The 24,034-nt window shown below is 45.0% G+C and overlaps 1 protein-coding gene across 2 annotated transcripts in view; it reads right to left on the reverse strand.

Moving 5' to 3' along the window:
* Window positions 1-24,034, reverse strand: part of ASTN1 (astrotactin 1) — a 356,269-nt gene that overhangs the window by 113,913 nt on the left and 218,322 nt on the right. For both annotated transcript variants that reach the window (XM_070768489.1, XM_070768488.1), the window contains 3 exons: window positions 8,731-8,805; window positions 1,750-1,887; window positions 1,090-1,240 (listed from right to left, as the gene is read on the reverse strand). In XM_070768489.1, coding sequence (XP_070624590.1) covers window positions 1,090-1,240; window positions 1,750-1,887; window positions 8,731-8,805 — 364 coding nt within the window. The remainder of the gene's footprint in view (window positions 1-1,089; window positions 1,241-1,749; window positions 1,888-8,730; window positions 8,806-24,034) is intronic.

Genomic DNA, 24,034 nt, shown 5'->3' on the forward strand with positions numbered 1-24,034 from the left:
CAAGAGCACAGCTGCCAGACTGGGAAGCAAGATGAAGCTTATATCCTCCCTAGACCTGGAGGCTCCCAGCTCTGCCTGGAAACACTGCATAACAATGTGTCTCAATTAATCACCTCTTCCACTCCTTCATGCCAACTTTGTGTACAGCATTCCTGTCTCTCTTCTCTGCCCCATTCCCTTTCCTCTCTGTGAGGACTGCATCATTCCATCCTTAAGAGAAGGGAAGGCTGAAAACTGATAGTGTTGATGGGCAAGAAAATGATCAATATAAAGGCACCAGCAGGCTTGCCCACCTGCTCCTGCCTCCATTCACCTACGCAGGTCCACCAGTTTTCACATCCATGGCATGGCATGGAGCTTAGTTCACTCCAGCCCAGTCTTTGTATGTCATAGCATCACACAGCTTATACATCGTCAAAGCCCATGAAGTGAAAGTGAAAGTCACTCAGTCGTGTCTGACTCTTTGCGACCCCATGGACTAGAACCAATAAAATAGGAAACCATCTTTGGTGAAGCAAGAGTTCATTGCCATAGTTTCAAAGGGGATGTATTTTTATTGTTTCTCTGCCATTCCTGGCATAACTTACTTCTTTTATCATTTTGGACTTAGGTAGGTATCTTCTAAAATTTCCTATTACAGTCAATGTAATTTGACTCTAAACAAAGGTAGGCATCTTCTAGAATTTCCTATTGTAGTAAATGCAGTCTATTTCCTATTGGAGTCAATATTTTACCATTGAGCAGTTAATTAGTTCTCAAATTGTTTGAGGATATCGCTCATCAACTAGAGTGCAAGACTATTAAGAAAGAAAGAACCATGCTACACAGTTCATGACATTTTCCTTGGATAGTTGCACACAGTAGGTGCTGCATAAATACCTCTAGATTAGCTCTGCATAAATACCTCTAATTAGCTCCTTAGCTCTGTCAAAAGAAAATTCATAACATAGACTAGACAGTAGTTAAAGCTAGGGAGGAATCACTCTCGACCCTCTGTTTTACTCACAATATGTTTCCACCTCTATCTTCATTGTGTCTTATCCTGTGGCCCCACTTTCTGAAATTACAAGCTCAACAGGGCAGACGTACCACGCAGCCGGTCGAATCCAGTTTGCGATCTGAGATGCAACGGAAGTTCTTACTGCAGCCCCCATTGTCCTTGCTGCAATCACGGACTGGTCCAAACGAGTCTAAGAGGACCTCCAGGCTGTCGAAGGAGGACGAGGTCATCAGCTCCTCTCTGTGGGAAGAAGTGGCAGGAGGTGGGAGGAGGTCAGGGGACGCCAGGTGCAACAGGTAGCTTCACATCCCACTTTCCTGTCTGGCCGACCAGATCACGTCTCACTCTCTCTTACAAATACTAAAGATCAACCAGTCTTGGAGCCTTGAACTAACAAATTATAGACGTTCTCCATCTCTGGGAAATAAGCCAAGGCAGTAACACCTGGTCAAAGAAGGAGGTCTAAACTCAGGCAAAGAAATTAACATTTTATTGCCTGTCAGTCCTGAGGGGCCGTAGGAAGTGCTTACAAACTCTCATTTTATGTCCTCTCTCGGTGCATCAGCCTTGCGGTGTGCAATATTGACCCAGATAGAGTAGACCTTGGCACTGCATCTGGGGAAGCGGAAGGCAGCCTGCCAGCTTCTCCTTCCAGCTTGATTCCTCTCCCAGCGCTCGGGACCTTCGGGTAGTTTCTCACCCAGCCTCCCAAACTCAGTGCGTGCCTCGGGCCCCGAGGCTGGACTCACCGGACCTCCACAGCATCTTCCATCACTGTCATGTCTGTCTTACACTTTGCTGATGGGTTGATGGCCAGTTCAGCAGGTGGAATCACAAAGCTTTTGCTGAGCGGCAGCCACATGCCCTCCCCAAGCGTGTAGGTGAATCTGCAGGGACACCCAACACCACCTGGTTAGGGATGGGGGATAAACACCACCGGAGGACCTGGCACCCTAACTCCAGCTGCTTCCTTCTCAACCCTTGTAGTCCTTTCCAAAAAGGAGAGCATATTCCCATTTTATGGATGAGATAATTGAGTCTGATGGAGGCAGAGAGGCTGACCCCTGCTCACGCATCCAGACCATTGGAGAGCTCAACATGTTATCCACTCGCCAGCTGCTAAAAGTGTCTCTTCTTCAAACCATAAGACATCGAGTTCCAGTTTCCTTCAGATTTGAAGCTGGCTTCCATGATCTTGCTGCTGCTGCTGCTAAGTCGATTCAGTCGTGTCCGACTCTGTGCGACCCCATAGACGGCAGCCCACCAGCCTCCCCCATCCCTGGGATTCTCCAGGCAAGAACACTGGAGTGGGTTGCCATTTCCTTCTCCAATGCATGAAAGTGAAAAGTGAAAGTGAAGTCGCTCAGCCGTGTCTGACTCTTAGCGACCCCATGGACTGTAGCCCACCAGGCTCCTCCATCCATGGAACTCTCCAGGCAAGAGTACTGGAGTGGGGTGCCATTGTCTTCTCCCTGATCTTAAGTCAGATATAACTGGAAGCATTTTAATTGAAAAGACACACCGGCCTCCCACCATTCCCATCCCTCAAATTGCACACCCACACTGGTAGCGATGCTTTCTCTCTGTGCCTGGAGGAACCCTACCAAGGAAAGGAAAGAAGCAAACTCCCTTTTTCTGGCTTCTGTGAGATGGGAGCGGAAACAATTGAAGCCAGGAGCCTCCCAGGGGGAGAGAAGAAGATGAACAAGGCAAGCCTAGATGTATTCTCTGCTCTCTCTCTCTACCCACACCCCTAGCTAATGGCGCTAACCCTCTGGAGGCAAGGAAGATTTTTTTTTTTTCCTATAACAAGGGCTAAAAGGAATAAAGGAATCAATCAGCATTTCACGGGAGAGCTTAAGGAAACCATGAGAGAGTATTTGTTTATTTATTCATTCATTTGATTCCAAAGGCATTCAAATGCTCTGTGTTCACAGTCAAAAATAGTCCCTGGGATAAAAGCCAGTGTGGGTGGGATATCACGAGGCTGTGGCAGTCTGGCGTCCCCTTCCCACTTAATGTGCAGGGTGGAACAATGGAAGGATGCGTACAATTAAACAGAACCAGCACCGGCTCCATTAGCATGCTGGTCGCTGAGCACCACTGCAGGTCCCACTCCTTTCTCTCCCCTAACCCACACGCTCCTCTCTCCACCACCGCCCCCCCCCCACCCCCTGCCGCTCCAGGTTGCCTGAGATGCTAGGAAAGCAGACTGATGACGTGAGATCTTTTATGAGACATGTAGCCCTGCTTAGGATGTGGGCCACAGAGAATCCCCATGGCCCAAGGCTCATGAGTTACTTAGTAACTAAGCCCCATGCTTTTTCAGCCACTCTCTGAAGGACAGACCTGGGTAGTAGAGGAGCTGAAAGAAGAGAAAGCAGGGGCCCAGGGTGGCTGGGGGGCAAAACCACTGAGCACGTGGGTTTGGGGCAGGACTGGGGAGGTTTCTCCCCGATTCCCAGCCTGACTCTCAGGGCCCTACTTCTCTGACCTGTGGGGGCACCTCTGCATTAGGCAGCACTGAAATAGCAGAGATGCTTTTGCTCTGAAGGAGGCACTCAGTTCTCCCTACCCATGGGAACCAGAGGCAATGGGGGGGTGATGTCTGTGGGGGAGCTGTCTGCTCCAAATGAGGGAAGCCCATTACTAGGGGGACAGAAGAGGAGACCCACCACCCCACTCTTCTGAGAAATTGTGCCTGGTGAAAGTATGCCAGCTTCTTCACACACACACACACACACACACACACACACCCCTCCTATATACACACACACATGCTTGGGGAGGGCATTTGGTGGGTGTGTGTGTGTGCAGGAGACCTGGGTTCAGTCCCGGGTTGGAAGATCCCCTGGAGGCGGGCATGGCAACCCACTCCAGTATTCTTGCCTGGAGAATTCCATGCACAAAGGAGCCTGGTGGGGTCATAAAGAGCCTGACATGACTCAGCGATTAACCCTTTACTTTAAACCACAGAACTCAGTCCACATCTCCAAAGATGTCAGTGTCCAGTGGCTTCTGTCACCAAAATCGCTTCAAACTTTCTGTTCCTACAATGCAATTGGACTATGGCTCCTAAAGTTGTCCTGATTTTCTCATCTCTTTGCCTTTGCTCTTAATCCTCCTTTCTGAATTTTCTTTCCTCTCCTTTGCCAGACTCATTTTAAGACTCAGTTAAGGGCCCACCTCTTCCTGAAAGCTCCCCAGGGCCTTCACACTCTTAGGCTGAGTAAGGGACTCTCTTCTGCACATGGCACCTTATCACCCTGAGATGCTGATCTATACCCACCTTTTCACATGTCCATCACCATTCATACAAACATTCTCTCTTGGATGGCAGAGGACAGTTCTTTGTCATCTTTGTATTCCCCACTGCCAAACATAATTTCTGACCCAGGAAGGTCACTCCATGAATATTTACTGACTGATCAACAGGAGATTTAGTTATGTTCTTTAGTTTGAACAGGCTGCTAGCGGATATAATCCCAATTTCCCAATTTAAAGATAGAGGCGGTGGTGGAAATTCTTGTTCATTTAAAATAGGATATGGGTTAATCGCTCTGTTTGAATACATTTAATGGTTGAGATGGATCTGGATTTGATAGGATAAAGATCTTCCTGAATGCACAGCAGCTTCTGAAACATGACACTCTACCAAGTTAATAAGAAAACCTCCACTCTCTGGTAGGGTCAAGGTGAAGAAGTCCTGTAGGTGAAGCAAAGTCAGGTGTGGGTAGAGACCAACGTTTATTGAGAACTTTCTAAAGCAGGTGCTCTGTAGGACTGTGTGATTTATCCTCACCGCTGCCCTCTGAGATTAGTCATTTTCTCCCATTCTACCAAGGTGTCGACTAATGTTTTAAAAAGTTTAGCAACCTCCCAAGGTCACCTCTCCTTAAGTGGGAAAGATGGGCAATAGCCTGATTCTCAAGTGTTGCTCACAGCCGCTTTCCAGCCCATGTTGGCTCATGCCTATGAAATTCTGAAGTTTTCTTTTATCTGCAAAATCTACTGAGTGACTCCAAAATCCAAATATAGAACAAACTGTCAGAGAAAAGCTGCTTTCTAAAATCTCATCTGTCCCTCATCCATGTGGATTTGGCAGGAAGGACTTCAAAAAGCCACCAAACAGAAGTTGGGTGAACATCTGGAACGCTTTCCCAGGTTGGGTCTTCTCGCATGACAGTTGGTGGTGACCAGCACCGTTGATGGCTCAGCTGTGGATTGAGCCCTGCACATGGCCCTGTTGAACTGGCACTTGAAATTTCTGTCCAGAAGCAAATGTTTGCCAGAAAGCACTGGACGGAATAAGCCTGTGCTCTCGCTGTGGCTTGGCATGAAACAGAATGTGGGAAAACTGAAAAGTCGCTCTTAGCCTGGCGTCTCCACCCTTTCCTAGAGCAGGCCATTCCAGAAGGAGGTCTTATTCCAAGGAACGCAAGTACAGACTTGGGAGGACGGTCTTCGAGAGAAAAATTTGGTCTGTACTCACCCCTGCCACCAGAGGGTCTAGTGGAATAGAGTGACCCTAGCTACCATAGAAAGACCATCTTCAGCACCAGGAAAGTTGGCTGAGGAGACGCATCCTGGAGGTTCAGGGTTCCCCTGGACCCTGTGAGTCTAGCTTGGACCCCTTCTAAGGCATTCTTTGGGATTACAGATTACCAAGGTTAGGTTTCAAGGCCTTTTCTCAATCTAATTAGGAAATACTTGAAATGATCATCTACAGATATTTACTGAAAACCTACTTGCTCAAAGGGCTTCCCTTGTAGCTCAGTTGGTAAAGAATCTGCCTGCATTGCAGAAGATCTGGGTTTGAATCCTGGGTCAGGAAGATCCCCTAGAAAAGGAAATGGCAACCCACTCCAATATTTTTGACTGGAGAATCCCATGGACAGAGGAGCTTGGTAGGCTACAGTCCATGGGGTCGCAAGAGTCAGACATGACTTAGTGACTCAACCACCACCTATATGTTCAAAGGGCTTCCCAGGTGACTCAGTGGTGAAGAATCCACCTGCCAATACAGGAGATGCAAGAAATGTGGTTTCTATTCCTGGCTTGGGAAGATCCCCTGGAGTAGGAAATGGCAACCCACCCCAGTATTCTTGCCTGGAAAATTCCATGGACAGAACAGCCTGGCAGGCTACAGTCCATAGGGTAGCAAAGAATTGGACACAACTGAGTGACTGAGTACACACATGCTTGTTCAAAATGGTGTGCCAGATATTAAATATTTAAAACCATAACAGGTACTCCCCTCCCTTCAGGATGACAACCATTTCATTGGAGAAGCAAATACACAAATTAGAAATAACCATGAAATAAATAATTGACAAATACATAGTAAAGTCAGTATATATACAAATCTGGAGGTAGAAAGTCATTGTGAATTGATGCAATGGATTGGAGAAGCTCCAGGCCAGTGTTTCTCAATCCCAGGTACAGATTGGAATTACCGTGGTGTTTTTACAAAACACTCATGCCCTGGTCCCACCGAGACTCTATATCACATATACAGTTTATGTGTCAAAATTCTATATCATAAGTGAACAGAGTACCAAGTAAATAGTTATTTAGCTCCTTTAAGAAATTGTCGGAGGAGGTGATGGCACCCCACTCCAGTACTCTTGCCTGGAAAATCCCATGGACGGAGGAGCCTGGTAGGCTGCAGTCCATGAGGTCATGAAGAGTCGGACACGACTGAGCAACTTCACTTTCACTTTTCACTTTCATGCATTGGAGAAGGAAATGGCAACCCACTCCAGTGTTCTTGCCTGGAGAATCCCAGGGACAGGGGAGCCTGATGGGCTGCAGTCCATGGGGTTGCACAGGGTCGGACACGACTGAAGCGACTTAGCAGCAGCAGCAGTAGCAGCAGCAAGAAATTGTAGTCACTGACCAGATCACAGAATTTTCCAGAGTGGCCACTGGTAGTTGGTTTACTCAGATCACAGAAGGTTCTGATTAAAATTCTAAGTATCTGAAATAAGGAGATCATGACCCAGTGTTCTCATCTGAGAGCCTAGTTACTGTCTTGTTAAGGATCAAAATGATTAATCACTTATGGATTAACCCACCGACTTCTGAGATAGTTGACCGCATGGGTCAAACCACACAACTGACTCCTTCTGTCGTAAGTGGGTATCACATCCAGTTGGTACCTAACAAATTTGAACAGATGGTGCTTGTGGGGATAGAAACACGATTTTTGTGCAGGTTCTTCTCTAACAGCAATTTCATGGAGGCCCTAGTTTTTCTGACTTTTAGGGGAGTGGGAACTTATCCATGTTAATCAACCCCCACCAGACTCCCCATCTGCCTTATCTTTATCACCTTTCGAAGGTCCCAACAGACAAGTGGTAGGAAAACGGGAGGAAAAAAAGAGTCAGCCCGATAATAAATCATTGTTGGAAAGTTTAAATGCTTGAGTCATAGTCTAAGGAATACAGCTGACATCTCTTGTGGAACAAATCCTCAAAAGCCGCCTGCGGCCAAGGCCATTAATATAACCCAGCCTGTCTCAGGAGAGACACTCGGAAGAGAAAAGGGCAGGGAAGGCTCTGGGAGAAAGCAGTTCTGTGAATCTGGACTCCCAGCTAGAAAGGTGCTTTAGGAGAGCGTGGCAGTGGCCAAGCCCAGTCTATCCCAGACAGAGAGAAGGAGCAGGAGAAGCTGAGGCAGAGGAACCAGCTCAAGGAGGCAAATACAGGAGAAAGATTAGCATCAAGGCTGGAACTGGCTGATAGTGGGGGCTGGGGCAGGGAATAGGCAAGACTCTGTACACACCCTCTGACTGCAGTGAACAGGAAGCAAGTTTTCTCTTTGCATGTCATTCCTCTAACATGCCATGCAGTAGCTATTGCTCCTCTGACATCAGACACTTGGGCAGGACTATTTATGCCTCTCCCAGAGGACTTGTTCACGAAGGGAGGTGCACTCATGTCCGCACAGGCAGCACAAGCACAATCTCTGGCACTTACTGGGTACTCAGCAGATGCACATTGAGTGAAAAATAGACTGACAGAATAAATGGAAGATACAGTCTTAGCCTGGAGATAGACTTGTGTTCCAGCTAAGGTCTGGTGGGAATTAGACTTTATGAAAATCCCATAGTTCATGGCTGGCACCCAAATTCTTCCTCTGCCTGCTGACTTGTCTAATACATACCATTCCCAGGTATGTAGGTAGAAATTTGGGAGAGACTGGAAACATCCAATTCGACGAGGAAGGTGGTAGATTAAAGAAAATAATTATGAAGTATGGCTGAGAAAGGACAGAGGCAGAGGTGGGAGGGGTTTGTTCTAAACAACTTAAGGCTTTATGTGGAAGGTGCAAATTAGATGCAAAATGGAGAGGCAAAAACTAACAATAATTGCTTGTTCTTTGCCAGTTCCCTTGCTGGGGGCTTTCCCCGCATTATCTCATGTATTCTTCACAACAATAGAGCCTGGCATGCAACGCAGTTCTGTTTAACAAGTGTGGAATCAGGGGGTTCCAAGAGTGGGGGTTCCAGAGCAGGCAAGGAAGGAAGCCAGGACCTCAACAGGATCCATTCATCCTCCACGCACTCCACGCTCTCACTGGATGAAGGGGGCAAGGGTTCCTCTTACTGGAAGGGTAGAATGACTACATGTGTTCCCCATTTTATAAATTACCACTAGGAAAGAAAGTTCAGTGGGATGTGGGGCTTGCACATCCCTATGTAAGCACATCCCTAGGCAACCACTTACCTGAATATTTTATCAGAAGGCTGTTCTCCCAAAACCAGGTCAAAGCCTCGCTGAAATATTGTGTAAGGCCAAGGCCTGAAAGGAGAAACAGCACACAATTAAAGTCAATCAACAAACATTCCCTGAATGTCCACTCTGTGCCTAGTACCATGCCAAGGTTCTGGAGACCCAAAGACAGAGGGGACCTAGTCCGGGTTCTCAAGAATCCCACTAATGTGAGTTCACAAGACACAGAATGCTGGCACTCAATTAAGAACAGTATCAATCCAAAAATCACTGACCCACCAGAAAAGTGGAATTTAATAGACATGACAATTGGAACTCCATAGAGAAAAAAATTATAATAATATCATAGCCAGAATTTATGGCCCTTCAGTGACTTAGCAACAAGTATAGATTTAACAGATCCTTAGCTTTGTCTCCGGAGAAGGCAATGGCACCCCACTCCAGTACTCTTGCCTGGAAAATCCCATGGATGGAGGAGCCTGGTAGGCTGCAGTCCATGGGGTCGCTAAGAATCGGACATGACTGAGCGACTTCACTTTCACTTTTCACTTTCATGCATTGGAGAAGGAAATGGCAACCCACTCCAGTGTTCTTGCCTGGAGAATCCCAGGGATGGGGGAGCCTGGTGGGCTGCCGTCTATGGGGTCACACAGAGTCAGACACGACTGAAGTGACTTAGCAGCAGCAGTAGCTTTGTCTCACTGAAGAAAGAGGGGGAGTATGATTTCTTGGAAAGACAAAGCCTCCGGAATCAGACAGTTCTGGGTTCAAACTCTGTTCTACTGTTGAGTCAGCTGTTTGTCTTTGGGTGATTATTTGCCTTGTTGAGTCTAATTTTATCATTTTTAAAAACAGGATTGTTAATAGTGGCTTCATAGACACCATGAAGATGAAGCAAACCTTTTAGGCCAAAGCCACAGCTCACAGTGGGTTCTCATCATGCTCCCTTCCCCTCAAAATGACTTGAAGGTTCTGGGTTTTTGACAGGTCCCAGATGGTTTCAATCATTACCATGTCACTCATTCAACCAGAAACAACCATGGTATTTTTGAATAAGACTTAACTACCTTCCCTGGTGGCTCAGACAGTAAAGAATCTGCATGCAATGTGGGAGACTCAATCCCTGGGTTGGGACAATCCCCTGGAAAAGGAAATGGCAACCCAGTCCAGTATTCTTGCCTGGAAAATCCCATGGACGGAGGAGCCTGGCGGGCTATAGTCCATGGGTTGCAAAGAGTTAGACACGACTGAGCGACTAACACTTTCTTTTCACCAGTCTCTCTAGTGAGTGGGCCTCCAAGGTGGAGCTTGTAGTAAAGAACTCACTTGCCAATGCAGGAGACTAAGAGACAAGGGTTCAAACACTAAGCAGCTAAGCATGCACACGCACCCTAGCATTTGGATGTCGCATATACTTGAAACTACCAAAACTATTTCTTTTCAATAGCATTTATCTCTATGTTAACCCAGATGTCCAACTCCCAAATTATTTACTCCTTCCAGCAAGACTTATAAAGCCCAGCCTCATGTGGATACTAGGTATGTACTAGGTACAGAGTGAACTGGGCCCTTGCTCTCATGGAATGTACAGTCTCCATGTATAACCAATCATACCAACCAATAACCTAACTACTGAGGATTTTATTGCAGACGTCGTGCCTTTGGCTTTCAAGGACTACAGAAAGTCAGGAGAATAAATCGACATAATCATTTGAGACTAAATCCAACACTAGGAATTAACCCAGTTGTTGTCAATGGTGTCAACAATAGAGGGCATTTAGGGAAAATTTAGGGCAATCGTCATTGAATGACACAATGACTGCAGGATATTACTGGCATTTAGCATGTGAAAGTCGCTCAGTAGTGTCTGACTCTTTGCAACCCCATGGACTATACAGTCCATGGAATTCTCTAGGCCAGAATACTGGAGCGGGTAGCCTATCCCTTCTCCAGGGGATCTTCCCAACCCAGGGATCAAACCCAGGTCTCCCACATTGCAGACGGATTCTTTACCAGCTGAGGCATAAGGAAAGCCCAAGAATACTGGAGTGGGTAGCCTATCCCTTCTCCAGTGGATCTTCCTGACCCAAGATCTTCCTGATTTAGTGGATCTCCTGACCCAGCAATCGACCCGGGGTCTCCAGCATTGCAGGTGAATTCTTTAAAGGGCATTTAGAAGTCTCGAATTTAGAAGGCTGTCCAGTGTTCAGGACAGCCCTGCATGACAAAAAATTCCCCCAGGCCCTGCAAACTTTTGAATGTCTTGCTGCACATTTACATAGGTAAAAACCTGCTTATTATTATCTCAGCCTAGACACTAACTCCATTTACCCACAAGCACAAAGCAGCTTGTACTGTTTTAATATAAGATGAATTGTCTAGGTGTATAACTACCATGTAAATTAAGAGAAGATTATACAAGATTACTCGGAAATTTTGCCAAGATTCGTTCATAGTTTTGGAAAATCACATCATTGTTTGCAGTGCTGTTCATGGTCTTTGAGTCACCAATACAGCATGTCTACATCAACCCAATTGCTCTTATATATATTGTGTATTACATATTACTTCACATTTTATATTATGGGGACCCTACATTAGTAGAGTCTACATGTCTACATTTGACATGCAAATGTCTGTCAACTTTATTTCTCCTATTGTAATACTGCAGAGAATTTATACATTAAAATAGCTACATTACTATAAATTATTTATTATCACTTCTCTTTTAATTATTCAGAAAACGAAGATCATAGCATCCAGTCCCATCACTTCATGGGAAATAGATGGGGAAACAGTGGAAACAGTGTCAGACTTTATTTTTGGGGGCTCCAAAATCACTGCAGATGGTGACTGCAGCCATGAAATTAAAAGACGCTTACTCCTTGGAAGGAAAGTTATGACCAACCTAGATAGCATATTCAAAAGCAGAGACGTTACTCTGCCAACAAAGGTCCGTCTAATCAAGGCTATGGTTTTTCCTGTGGTCATGTATGGATGTGAGAGTTGGACTGTAAAGAAAGCTGAGCACTGAAGAACTGATGCTTTTGAACTGTGGTGTTGGAGAAGACTCTTGAGAGTCCCTTGGACTGCAAGGAGATCCAACCAGTCCATTCTGAAGGAGATCAGCCCTGGGATTTCTTTGGAGGGAATGATGCTGAAGCTGAAACTCCAGTACTTTGGCCACCTCATGCGAAGAGTTTACTCATTGGAAAAGACTCTGATCCTGGGAGGGATTGGGGGCAGGAGGAGAAGGGGACGACAGAGGATGTGATGGCTGGATTGCATCACTGACTCGATGGACATGGGTCTGAGTGAACTCCGGGAGCTGGTGATGGACAGGGAGGCCTGGCGTGCCATGATTCATGGGATCATGAAGAGACGGACACGACTGAGCAACTGAACTGAACTGAACTGAACCACTTCATATTATTTTAAATTTTTATTTATTTAGGCTTTATTATATATGATTTCATTTACAGATTAAAAAAAGAGTTAAATTTGTCATAAAATAGAGTGTTGGGTCCGATAGCGTTGAGACACCAACTTAACCCAACCAGCTAACCAATTAACTACTTGAAGGAGTTGGTAGCTGCAAAATAAGGCCACTGGGTCTCTATAAAGGAGTGGCTGGGATGAGTGCATTCCTTTTTTATGCTCATTATTTATAAACACTTTATTCCTGGAATTCAACTTAGGAATACCCTGAGGCAACTAGAATTGGCTCCCAAAGGTATCCAAACACCATCCTATGAATAACCCCTGCATCAAATAAATAGCCCACGTGTGTTTTTCATGTTTGTTTTGTTCATTGGAGGTAAAGCCACAGAGTGGGGTTTGAATATGATTCTTTTTTGCTGAACAGTAAGTGTGGCTTAAGAGCAGCTAAAAAATACGTACTAATTCAAGAAAAAGACTAAAAATTAGGGGAAAAAAATGTCCCATCTGATTCTAGATACCTAGAGAAGGCAATAAAAAGAGAAAAGGGACCTGCAACTTTCTCTCTCCTTTGGACAAAATCATATTTTATTTACTATCAGTTGAATAATTTTAAACAACACACGTTTTGCTTTCAAGTCATCTCCAGTACTCAAAATGGGTATAGTGTGTAATTAGCGTTAATTCTTGGCATGATTCCTTGGTTGTTTGAAATATATTTTGTGGAGCCAAATTTTAGACTAGCATTGATTACAGCGTGGACAATTAAATACATAGAATAATATAAATAAACCTGTATTCAAGCCATAGGTAAAGAATCAGTGAGCCCAGAAACATTGATTAAGCACACGTTGACGTGCTGTCAGATAGTCAGGGCAAAGAGACTTCCTGCTCTCAAGAGTCCCGAGTGTCAAAACAGGCAACTCAGATGTGCCATCTGGACCCCACCCTGTTCACAGGGACAGGCAGCAGGACATAGTGGGTAGGCCGTGGGTTCTGGCCTGCCTATTCCAATTCCAGCTTAGCGATCAATTGCTGTGTGACCTTGACCAAGTCCCTTAATCATTCTGTGTCCCCATTTCCTCATCTGTGAAATGAGGCTGAGAGTAATAACTTTATCAACCTGGCAAGGCTGTCATGAGGTGGAACTAGTTACTATGATTAAAGCGTTCCGAACAGCGTCCGGCATTCAGTGAGTGCCATACCAGCATCTGTTACATAAGTGAAATGTACTAGTTACCTGAATCCAATATAAATACTACAAAAAGGAGATTCCCAAGCTTTTAATGAGGAAGCAGTGTCTTCCCTTCAGAGGCAAACACAGTACCACACCAGGCTTTAACTCAGCTTGTAAATGTATTTGTGTTGTCTGGAGAGGAGCCAATGATGCGTGTGGGAGACAGACCCCACTCCCACCTCCCACCCAGGCCCCACTTCACAGGGACTCTACAGCACTGACCTGAGATGCAGAGAGGAGAAGGGCACGCTGTGAGAGGGGAAGAGGAATCAGAGAGTCTGCAAATTGCTTCAGCGAGGAAGGAAAAGAGAATTGACTTCTTTCCTTCCCTTGAGTCAGGGATGATCTGTCAGGGAGATGGGGATTCTTATTTGATTTATTTAGCAAATATTTATGGAGGGCCTATTGTGTGTGAACTGTGATACTAGGCAACGGGAGTCGGCATAAAGAGATTCTTGCTCTCAAAGGAATCTATAGTCTTTCTGAAGAAACACACGAACGCCCAGACAAATAGCAGGGAATGAGTAAAAAGGAGGAGGCATGGGACTGGAGCAGATAAGCTAAGTGGTCCTGGCAGTGGCAGATCACTCACCCTGGGCGCCGGGAGGGCTGGGTGTTGGCGGTGCGTGGCGGGGTAGCAGAGGGGAGAATGATGCATGTGAGTGGAGAGGCCACAGGGGGCCACCTAGGAAAAGGCAGGGTGAAGTGATGGAGTATGTGTGCTCGGTCATGTCCGACTCTTTGCAACCTCACAGACTGTGGTCCGCCAGGCTCCTCTGTCCATGGGATTTTTCCAGCAAGAATACTGGAGTAGGTTGCCATTTCCTCCTCCAGGGGACCTTCTTGACTCAGGGATCGAACCCAAGTCTTCTGACTCTCCTGAATTGGCAGGCAGATTCTTTACCACTGAACCACCTGGGAATCCCTAAGTGATGAAGAGCTAGACCTAAAAGTGCTGAAAACACTTAGAGCTGAGTTACCTGAGACCAACTGAAAGAGGAAGAGGTCTTTGCATTAGGCATTCTGCATGTGAGCCCAAGATACATATCCATTTCCAAGCTCAGATGGAAGCTGTCACGGGGATGCCCGGCAACAGGTCTAGAGGCCCTAATAATTGTCCCTCTTCTCTGTTTCTCACTCTATCGGACCATTTTTTCAAAATGGCTCATGCACATGGTGGAGACTTGGCCTCTCATAGCTCCAACTCATGTCTTTACAAGCTCAGGCCACAGAGAGACACTGCCCATCCACGGAAACAATAATCCATGGAAGAACTGCTTGATCTATCTCAGATCAGATGAGGAACCCGGACCAGTCTCTGGGGCCAGGGAAGCAGAAGCATCCAAACAGCTTCAACTCTCATTCAGTTTCCAGGGCTAGAGCCGGGAGGATGGGGAGTGTCAAACAAAACGATCATTTCTAGCCCAGGTTCCCTCTGCTCGTGGTGGCAAGAGCTCGGCCTCCCACCAGGAATGGGTGGCATTACAGAACAGACTACACCAATATTAGTTTTGGGGAAAGAGTACCCACCTCGGAACCCAAGGATAGCATCAGGCCAGATGCGGGGCAGGAGACTGAACACCGTAGTTGGAAGAAAACCTGAGTCTTTTGACTCCAGCTTAGGTAATGTGGCCTGCAATATTCTCTGTCTTACGCTGGGCAACCCAGTCACATCTTGGTTTAGGAAAATTAGCAGAATTGGAAGTCAGAATAGAGCTTATCTGTTTGTTTGTCAATATCGCCAGTCTGACAAATCAAGACCCTGAAGATGGTCCTCCTGTGTGGGCAGCTACAGATGGCCTAGATTCAGGGTCCTCTCGGGCCAGCACAGGAGCCATCTGGGGTTTCACTACCTTGAGCAGAGGCATAATCTGCACCACAGAGGAGCCACTGTCACAGGAAGACATCAGCCACTGGGACACACGTGCAAACTGGATAGGCTGAGAGCTATTCATAACCTCGTCTTTGCCTTTTCTTCTCTGCCCTGTCTCACATAATTCCAAACAGTTTATGCAGAGGCTTTGTTAAGCACTGGAAATTTCTAAGCTTTCAGTTTCTCTCCTCAGTTCTTGCTCCTCTTTCCCAAGACATATCCGCTATCACAGGGTTTTTTCCATTAGTTTTTCCTTCTGGTTAGCCCAGAAGTTGGTCGTGGCCTTGACCTGACTTGACCGGTTGCTTGGGCATTCCTTCCACCATGTAGCCTAGACCCAACTGCATGAGTGGAATCCAGCATGGCCACACCAATGGGATGAGCCCTGCACATCTGTTCTCCTAGGGCAGAAAGGGACCACTCCTGCTCTGGATAAGAGTATTTTTAAATTTGCTTTTTGATTAAATGCTAGTCCCAGCTTTCCAGGCTTCCCTGGGAGCTCAGTCGATAAAGAATCTGCCTGCAGTGCAGGAGACGCAGGTTCGATTCCTGAGTCGGGAAGGTCCCCTGGAGAAGGAAATGGCAATCCACTCCAGTATTCTTGCCTGGAAAATCCTATGGACATAGGATCCTGGCAGGCTACAGTCCATGGGGTCACAAGAGTCAGACCCGATTTAGGGATTAAACCACCACCCAGCTTTCCACCTGGGAAGGGAACTTGAAAGTTTCAGAATGGGAGAAAATAATAGCAAATGAAGCAACTGACAAACAACTAATCTCAAAAATATACAAGCAACTCCTACAGCTCAACTCCAGAAAAATAAACGACCCAATCAAAAAATGGGCCAAAGAACTAAATAGATATTTCTCCAAAGAAGACATACAGATGGCTAACAAACACATGAAAAGATGCTCAACATCACTCATTATCAGAGAAATGCAAATCAAAACCACTATGAGATACCATTTCACACCAGTCAGAATGGCTGCGATCCAAAAGTCTACAAATAATAAATGCTGGAGAGGGTGTGGAGAAAAGGGAACCCTCTTACACTGTTGGTGGGAATGCAAACTAGTACAGCCACTATGGAGAACAGTGTGGAGATTCCTTCAAAAACTGGAAATAGAACTGCCTTATGATCCAGCAATCCCACTGCTGGGCATACACACTGAGGAAACCAGAAGGGAAAGAGACACGTGTACCCCAGTGTTCATCGCAGCACTGTTTATAATAGCCAGGACATGGGAGCAACATAGATGTCCATCAGCAGATGAATGGATAAGAAAGCTGTGGTATATATACACAATGGAGTATTACTCAGCCATTAAAAAGAATACATTTGAATCAGTTCTAATGAGGTGGATGAAACTGGAGCCTATTATACAGAGTGAAGTAAGCCAGAAGGAAAAACATAAATACAGTATACTAACACATATATATGGAATTTAGAAAGATGGTAACAATAACCCGGTGTACGAGACAGCAAAAGAGACACTGATGTATAGAACAGTCTTATGGACTCTGTGGGAGAAGGAGAGGGTGGGAAGATTTGGGAGAATGACATTGAAACATGTAAAATATCATGTAAGAAACGAGTTGCCAGTCCAGGTTCGATACACGATACTGGATGCTTGGGGCTAGTGCACTGGGACGACCCAGAGGGATGGTATGGGGAGGGAGGAGGGAGGAGGGTTCAGGATGGGGAACACATGTATACCTGTGGCAGATTCATTTTGATATTTGGCAAAACTAATACAATTATGTAAAGTTTAAAAATAAAATAAAATTAAAAAAAAAAAAAAGAAAGTTTCTGGTGAGCATTGTCTGGTGATGGGTTTCCTTGTAGAGGACTTAGGACTCATCACCTGGGAATGAATGAGGGGGAGAGATACAGATGAGAGATAGATAGATGATAATAAATAGACATGGAACAGGTGAGGGGATAGTGTGAGAGAGAATACATGTATGTATATATGTATGTATGAATGTGCATACACAGTTCAGTGTATGGAAAGAATATTTCATCTGGAGGCAATAATGAAAAAGGCATTTCACGATGGACTTTTAAAAACAAGGAGCTTCTTCTGAACTCATATATTCTTCTACCTATCCTTAAAGAGATCATTTTACAAATGAAAATAATGTGTCCATAGTTAAATGAAAGCACATCCTTTTAAGCTTGCTTCTGGCCCACACTAGGCTAGATTTCCGGCAGAAGCATGGTTCCAAGGTTTCCCCCCAGCCAGTCAGAACACTCTGGGGTTCTGGTATAGGTTGTCATATCCACATGCAATGTGAGGGCTTTTGAGAAAAATGTTCCTGTTCTTAACTAGGTAAATGCATTTGCAAGGAAGGAGCAGTGAAACAGAGAGAATAGAGGTTTATTTTTTTTTTAAGTTTCTGGGAAAAGGTAGTTTGAGAGATATCCAGGAGAAAAGGTGAAGAGAAAATTGGTAAAAATGAGTTTTCTAGCTATGCAGTTGGGTGAAACATTCCACACCTCAATTTACCATGATGATAAAATGACATTATTATGTGCCACTATCTTCATATCAGCACCAGTTCTGGGAGGAATAAGGGCTGGAATGGCTGATTTCTCGGATATCTGGTAAAGCTATAGCTTTATCAGAAGTTAAATGACAAGAATAATGATGTCTAGTGTTCCTACAGGACACTTGAGGGCCTGGAGGCCTTTGCAGACGTTTCTTTACCTGGAATTGTTTCCCTCTCTCATTTGTTTGGGTAACTTACACTATTCTTTAATTCTAGCCTAAAAATTACTTCCCAAAATAGACCTTCCCCTCCAAGACTAGGTTATGGTCCCTTGTTATATAAAGCACCCTGCACTTTCCTTTATAGAACCTATAAATATAATCAATATGTTATACATTTAGTTAATATGGTCCCCTCATCAGATATAAAAGACTCTATCATCATCTTTGCCACGTCCTCACTATCCACCGTAGAGCCATCACACAGCAGGTACTTGGTAATGAACCAGACCACATTGCAAATGAGGTTTCGGGTTGGACAGATCCGCAGTCCATTGTCAGATAAGACTTAATTTTTTCAGCCCTGGTTTCTAAAGCTATAAAATGAGGATAAAATAGCACCTAGAGTTGTTAAGGGAGCGTGTAGAGACCTCACACAGTGCCGGCCACACAGAACAAACTCAGTAAATGTTATTGTTCATTATAATTAATATTCCCATTTGGTAAATAGAAAATTCATGTCTAACACTACATTTTAAACATAAAGTGTGATGACAGGCTGTCTTTTCAAACTGTGTTATCTTTAAGTATGTAAATCTCATGTAAAGAAAAATGAAATATTGGTGTGATTTTATTCATTATTTATTACCTATTAATCATCTGGTCCCATCACTTCATGGGAAATAGATGGGGAAACAGTGGAAACAGTGTCAGACTTTGTTTTTTTGGGCTCCAAAATCACTGCAGATGGTGATTGCAGCCATGAAATTAAAAGAAGCTTACTCCTTGGAAGGAAAGTTACAACCAACTTAGATAGCATATTAAAAAGCAGAGATATTACTTTGCCAACAAAGGTCCATCTAGTCAAGGCTATGGTTTTTCTAGTGGTCATGTATGGATGTGAGAGTTGGACTGTGAAGAAAGCTGAGCACTGAAGAATTGATGCTTTTGAACTGTGGTGTTGGAGAAGACTCTTGAGAGTCCCTTGGACTCCAGCAAGGAGATCCAACCAGTCCATCCTAAAGGAGATCACTCCTGGGTGTTCATTGGAAGGACTGATGCTAAAGGTGAAACTCCAATACTTTGGCCACCTCATGCGAAGAGTTGACTCATTGGAAAAGACCCTGATGCTGGGAGGGATTGGGGGCAGAAGGAGAAGGGGACGACAGAGGATGAGATGGCTGGATGGCATCACCGACTCAATGGACATAAATTTGAGTGAACTTGGAGTTGGTGATGGACAGGGAGGCCTGGTGTGCTGCGATTCATGGGGTCGCAAAGAGTCGGACATGACTGAGCGACTTAACTGAACTGAACTGATAAAGGAGTTTACTTAGAGGTTTTTTTATGCAGAAAAATAACATACTTCTCAGTAACTAGCAAAGCAGCTGGAGTGTGACCATGGAGCCAGACTGAGTAGGGTTAAAACTTGCCACTGCAACTTACTAACCTCAGGTCCTTGGTTAAGGTCATTGACTTTTGCCATCAGACGATCCTATCCACTTGCCCTAGTCATGCCAACACCACCCCACCCCCACCCTCCCTCCACAATTCAGAGGCTGGCTCCTTTCATAATTTTTGTTGACTTCAGTAGCCATTAAAACGATCTTTCCAATTCTCAAACCATTCACTGCCTTGACTTCTCTCCTCAAACGATCCTGTCCCCCACTCTCACTCCCATGATCGTAGCCTAGATTGCCAATATCTGCAACCTCTCCTTGGTCACAGCTTCAAGAATCCCTATATCTGACCAACACTTCCTGCCCTCCCAGTTCATTCTTCCTATACCCACAGAATATTTTCTATCCATCTGAGCCTTAAAATGCATTCATCTAACCACCATTTTATTGACCCTCACCCACCTCATGTACCCTCTTTCCTCTTTACTCAAATTAAATTCTGTGATCCATTATTGTAATCACGCTTTCAAGGAACCTCAACTCTCTTGCCCTCCATTGCTTCATCATACTTGTCTGAAACACTCCAACACTGGTTAAACTCAATGACCCCGTGGCTTCCATTTCTGTGTCTGCACAAATGAATGTTGCTGGCAACCACGCTGATTGGTCTCCCTTTAAATCCTACACCACTGACCTCAAGTGGGCTCTGCATACTGCCTACTGATCAAACTACATCTTCCCTGTCTGCTCTCCCTCCCACTCTCAAGATCATTATCTCATACCTTCTTTCTCCTCACACCTCCAACACCTCCTCCCCCATCCTCACCCTCAGCTAATGGTCTGCTTCCTACATAATTGGGAAAACAGAGGCAGTCAGATTAAAAGCTGGCCCCACCACATCCACCCACCCACCCGCTCCTGTGCCCAGTACTTGGCCCTCCTTCCAATAATTAGGCAGAAACAGTTTGTGCTCCTGTTCAGAATAATCCTTCCTTGACTTACCCTTGGACACCAAGCAATGAGATCTAAGGGGAGAAGCCCTAGATGGAAGTTACAAGTTCAACATCCTTCTGCTATTATGACCTCAAGCAAGTGAGACTACCTTAGAGCCTCTGTTTCTTCAGATGCAGAGTGGGGATCCTGAGTTGAGCATACTTAAAACTTTATACTGCTGACCAAACTGTGTATACATTTCAGATGTTTAACAATCTTCGATTTTTCATTTTTAATCAACTTTATTTTTGCAGTATTTACTCTTTTGCATACATGTGCTTGAGTTTTGCATACATGAGTTTGAGTAATCTCTGGGAGTTGGTGATAGACAGGGAGGCCTGGTGTGCTGCAGTCCATGGGGTCACAAAGAGTCGGACACGACTGAGCGACTGAACTGAATTGAACTGAATTGATACGTGTGCTTGTGTATGTTTAACATGTTATCTCATTTAAAGATAGAATGGTGAAAAACTGACACAGATCCTGCCTCTCTGTGGCTCAGTTTTCTTATAAAATGGGATAACAATGTTGAGTCCTGCCCCCAAAGCCACAGGTGCAAGGCAGTGCACCAAGGCCAGAGAAGCAGAGTCCAGAACCAAGGTCACCTCCGAAGCTGACCGAGCCTCTCTGTAATCCTGCCAAAACCCTCGCTGGTCATCACTAACACTCTCCCTGACTTCCAGTTAGGCAAAGATGCCCACTCCAGTAGACACCCTATAGCGCCCAGACCAATCACCTAACACCAACCTTCCAGCAGGAATTTTCTTTGTCTTGAGGCTATAAAAATTGGTTACTAACCCACGAAAACTGTCAACTCTCCCTGGTCTGTCAGAAGGTTGGCCTGCTGTGCTCACAATGCCCACTTTATCTCTGCTTTTTGTTCTTAATAAACTCACTCCTTTCTGTAATATGCTATGTCTGGAAATTCTTTTCTAACCCACACTCGGACTGCCTCAACAAATACTACTACCCACCTCACTGATTGAACAGGATTAAGCAATCTAATATCTGTAAAACCTTATAATAACCTTGGATATAGTAAGTCCTGAATAATCAATGTAGGCTGTTATTACTCACATCTTGTTTGGAATGTTGGTTCTAAAACTTGAAGAGGCTTTCTGCTCAAGAAATTTTGAAATATATAAAATGATTTTGAAAATCACAATAATAAACACATATTGTGACTTTCCCCCCAAATTTTGGAATTCAGGAATACAACCTTGATCCCCCAAAGTGGCAGTGAAGACAAACACACACATCGTGATGGTTGATTTTATGAGCCCACTTGACTGGGCCACAGGGTGCCTAGATATTTGGTCACGCATTATTCTGTGTATTTCAGTGAGGATGTTTGAATGGGATTAACATTTGAATTGATAGACTGAGTAAAGCAGATGGCCCTCCACAATCTGGGTGGGCTTCATCCAATCAGCTGAAGGTCTGAATAGGATTAGAAGACTCACCCTCCCCAAAGTAAGAGAGAATTCCTTCTGCCTGATGGCTTCAAACTGAGACATCCAATTTTTCTGCCTTTGAGCTCAAAGTTAAACACTGATTTTTCTTGGGTCTTGAGCCAACTAGGACTACATCATTCACTTCTCCTAGATCTCAGGCCTCTGGAATCATATCCAACTACCCTATTGGGTCTCCTGGGTTTCCTGATTGCTGACTGCAAACCTTGGGACTTGTCAGCCTCCATAATCACATGAGCCAGTGCCTTACATCCTTCTTTATATTCTGCATCCTATTGGTTTTGTTTCTGTGAAGAACGCTAATGTGACCCCATGGACTGTACCCTTGCCAGGCTCTTCTGTCCATGGGATTCTCCAGGCATGAATACTGGAGTGGGTAGCAATCTCCTTCTCCAGGGACCTTCCTGACCCAGGGATAGAACCCGGGTCTCCCACACTGCAGGCAGATTCTTTATCATCTGAACCACCAGGGAAGCCCATACACCGATATCCACACAGATACTGTACATATAAATACAGAATCCACACTTAACCTTTTTGTCAACACAAAGCATGTCAGAGAATTACAGCAGTGAGAAAACATGGGCATGGGCCCCAGTTTTGCAGAAGACATTGTAACTTGATTCCTGTCACTTGCCTTATGGGGAGAAAGGATAAGCATCTGCTTCAGCAGACTCAGGGAGCATCCTAGAAGGCTGAGTCCATATGTCCTCAGTTGGGGAAAACTGGCCTAGAGACTTGCAGTTCCCCTGTATATTCTGAGATCAGAGATTATATAAAGCAGAAGGAGAAAATCTTGAGTGGGTCAGAAAAAGTTGGAAATTGTAGCTGTCATTCATTGACCACTGACCACGTGCCAGGCAGGCACATGTTCAGTGCTGCATACACATCAGCACACGCTTTCACTGCTACCTGGGGGCCACACAGCTATATAGTTATTATGCTCAGGTTTCCAAGATAAACAAAGGTTGAGCATGGCTAAGTCAGTTGCCTAAGGTCACTCAGCCAGCAAGGAAGGGCACAGGTGAGTGTTACCATGGATCACAGAACCTGCATTTTGTCCTATGCCTTGCCTCCTCTTCAACTAGCACCAGGTCTACAGACAAGGATGTTGTCTGTGTTTTGACCTGGCTTGCCCACCGCTGGCTTCTAAGTGCCGGTGGGGGCCTGGGGGCAAATGTTATCTATAATGTCCAAGAATTACCTGCTCCTTTGCCTGTGTTTTCATTGGACAGTCTGTGATGTACCATGTGGTATTAAAGTCACCAGTCTTCCTCTTTGGGTGTCCTTGCACTGCTTATAGCTACTGAATCTCATTTATCCCTGCATCTCTCATAAGTGCTATCTGGCATAATGGTTCTCAAACTCTGGGGTACATCAGATTCATACCACACACGGGCACAATGCTTCTTAAACTTTAGTTGCTCCCATTTATCTATCTAGGGTGGGGCCAGACATCAGTATTTTTTAAAAGTTAGGCAGCTGGTTCTGCTGCTACGGCTAAGTCACTTCAGTTGTGTCCGACTCTGTGCAACCCCATAGACGGTAGCCCACCAGGCTCTGCCGTCCCTGGGATTCTCCAGGCAAGAATACTGGAGTGGGTTGCCATTTCCTTCTCCAATGCATGAAAGTAAAAAGCGAAAGTGAAGTCACTCAGTCCTTAGCGACCCTATGGACTGCAGCCTACCAGGCTCCTCCATCCATGGGATTTGCCAGGCAAGAGTACTGGAGTGGAGTGCCATTGCCTTCTCCGAGGCAGCTGGTTCTAATGCACACAATAGGTTGAGAATTGTGGACCTAACATATGTACACTCATACTCTCTGTCAATCTTTACAAATGAGTTTGGTTTTCTATACAACATGATTGCCATAAAAACAGAAGTTACAATCTAGACTAAGGATTCACTGGAACCCATTTTTTAAATTTATGAATAATAATGAGGGACAAAGCATATTGAGTTCCTTCCTATTCCCTTTATTGATGAATTAATTTCATTATAATTATATAAGGTGTATATTTGGGTTTTTTTAATTGTCATTTTGATTTTAGTGGGCCACTTTCATCAAAACAGTATTATACAAAATTGTGGCTTCCCTGGTAGCTCAGCTGGTAAAGAATCCACCTGCACTGCAGGAGACCCTGGTTCTATTCCTGGGTTGGGAAGATCCCCTG

The sequence above is a fragment of the Bos indicus genome, chromosome 16 (assembly GCF_029378745.1).
Source record: "Bos indicus isolate NIAB-ARS_2022 breed Sahiwal x Tharparkar chromosome 16, NIAB-ARS_B.indTharparkar_mat_pri_1.0, whole genome shotgun sequence".
NCBI lineage: Eukaryota > Metazoa > Chordata > Mammalia > Artiodactyla > Bovidae > Bos > Bos indicus.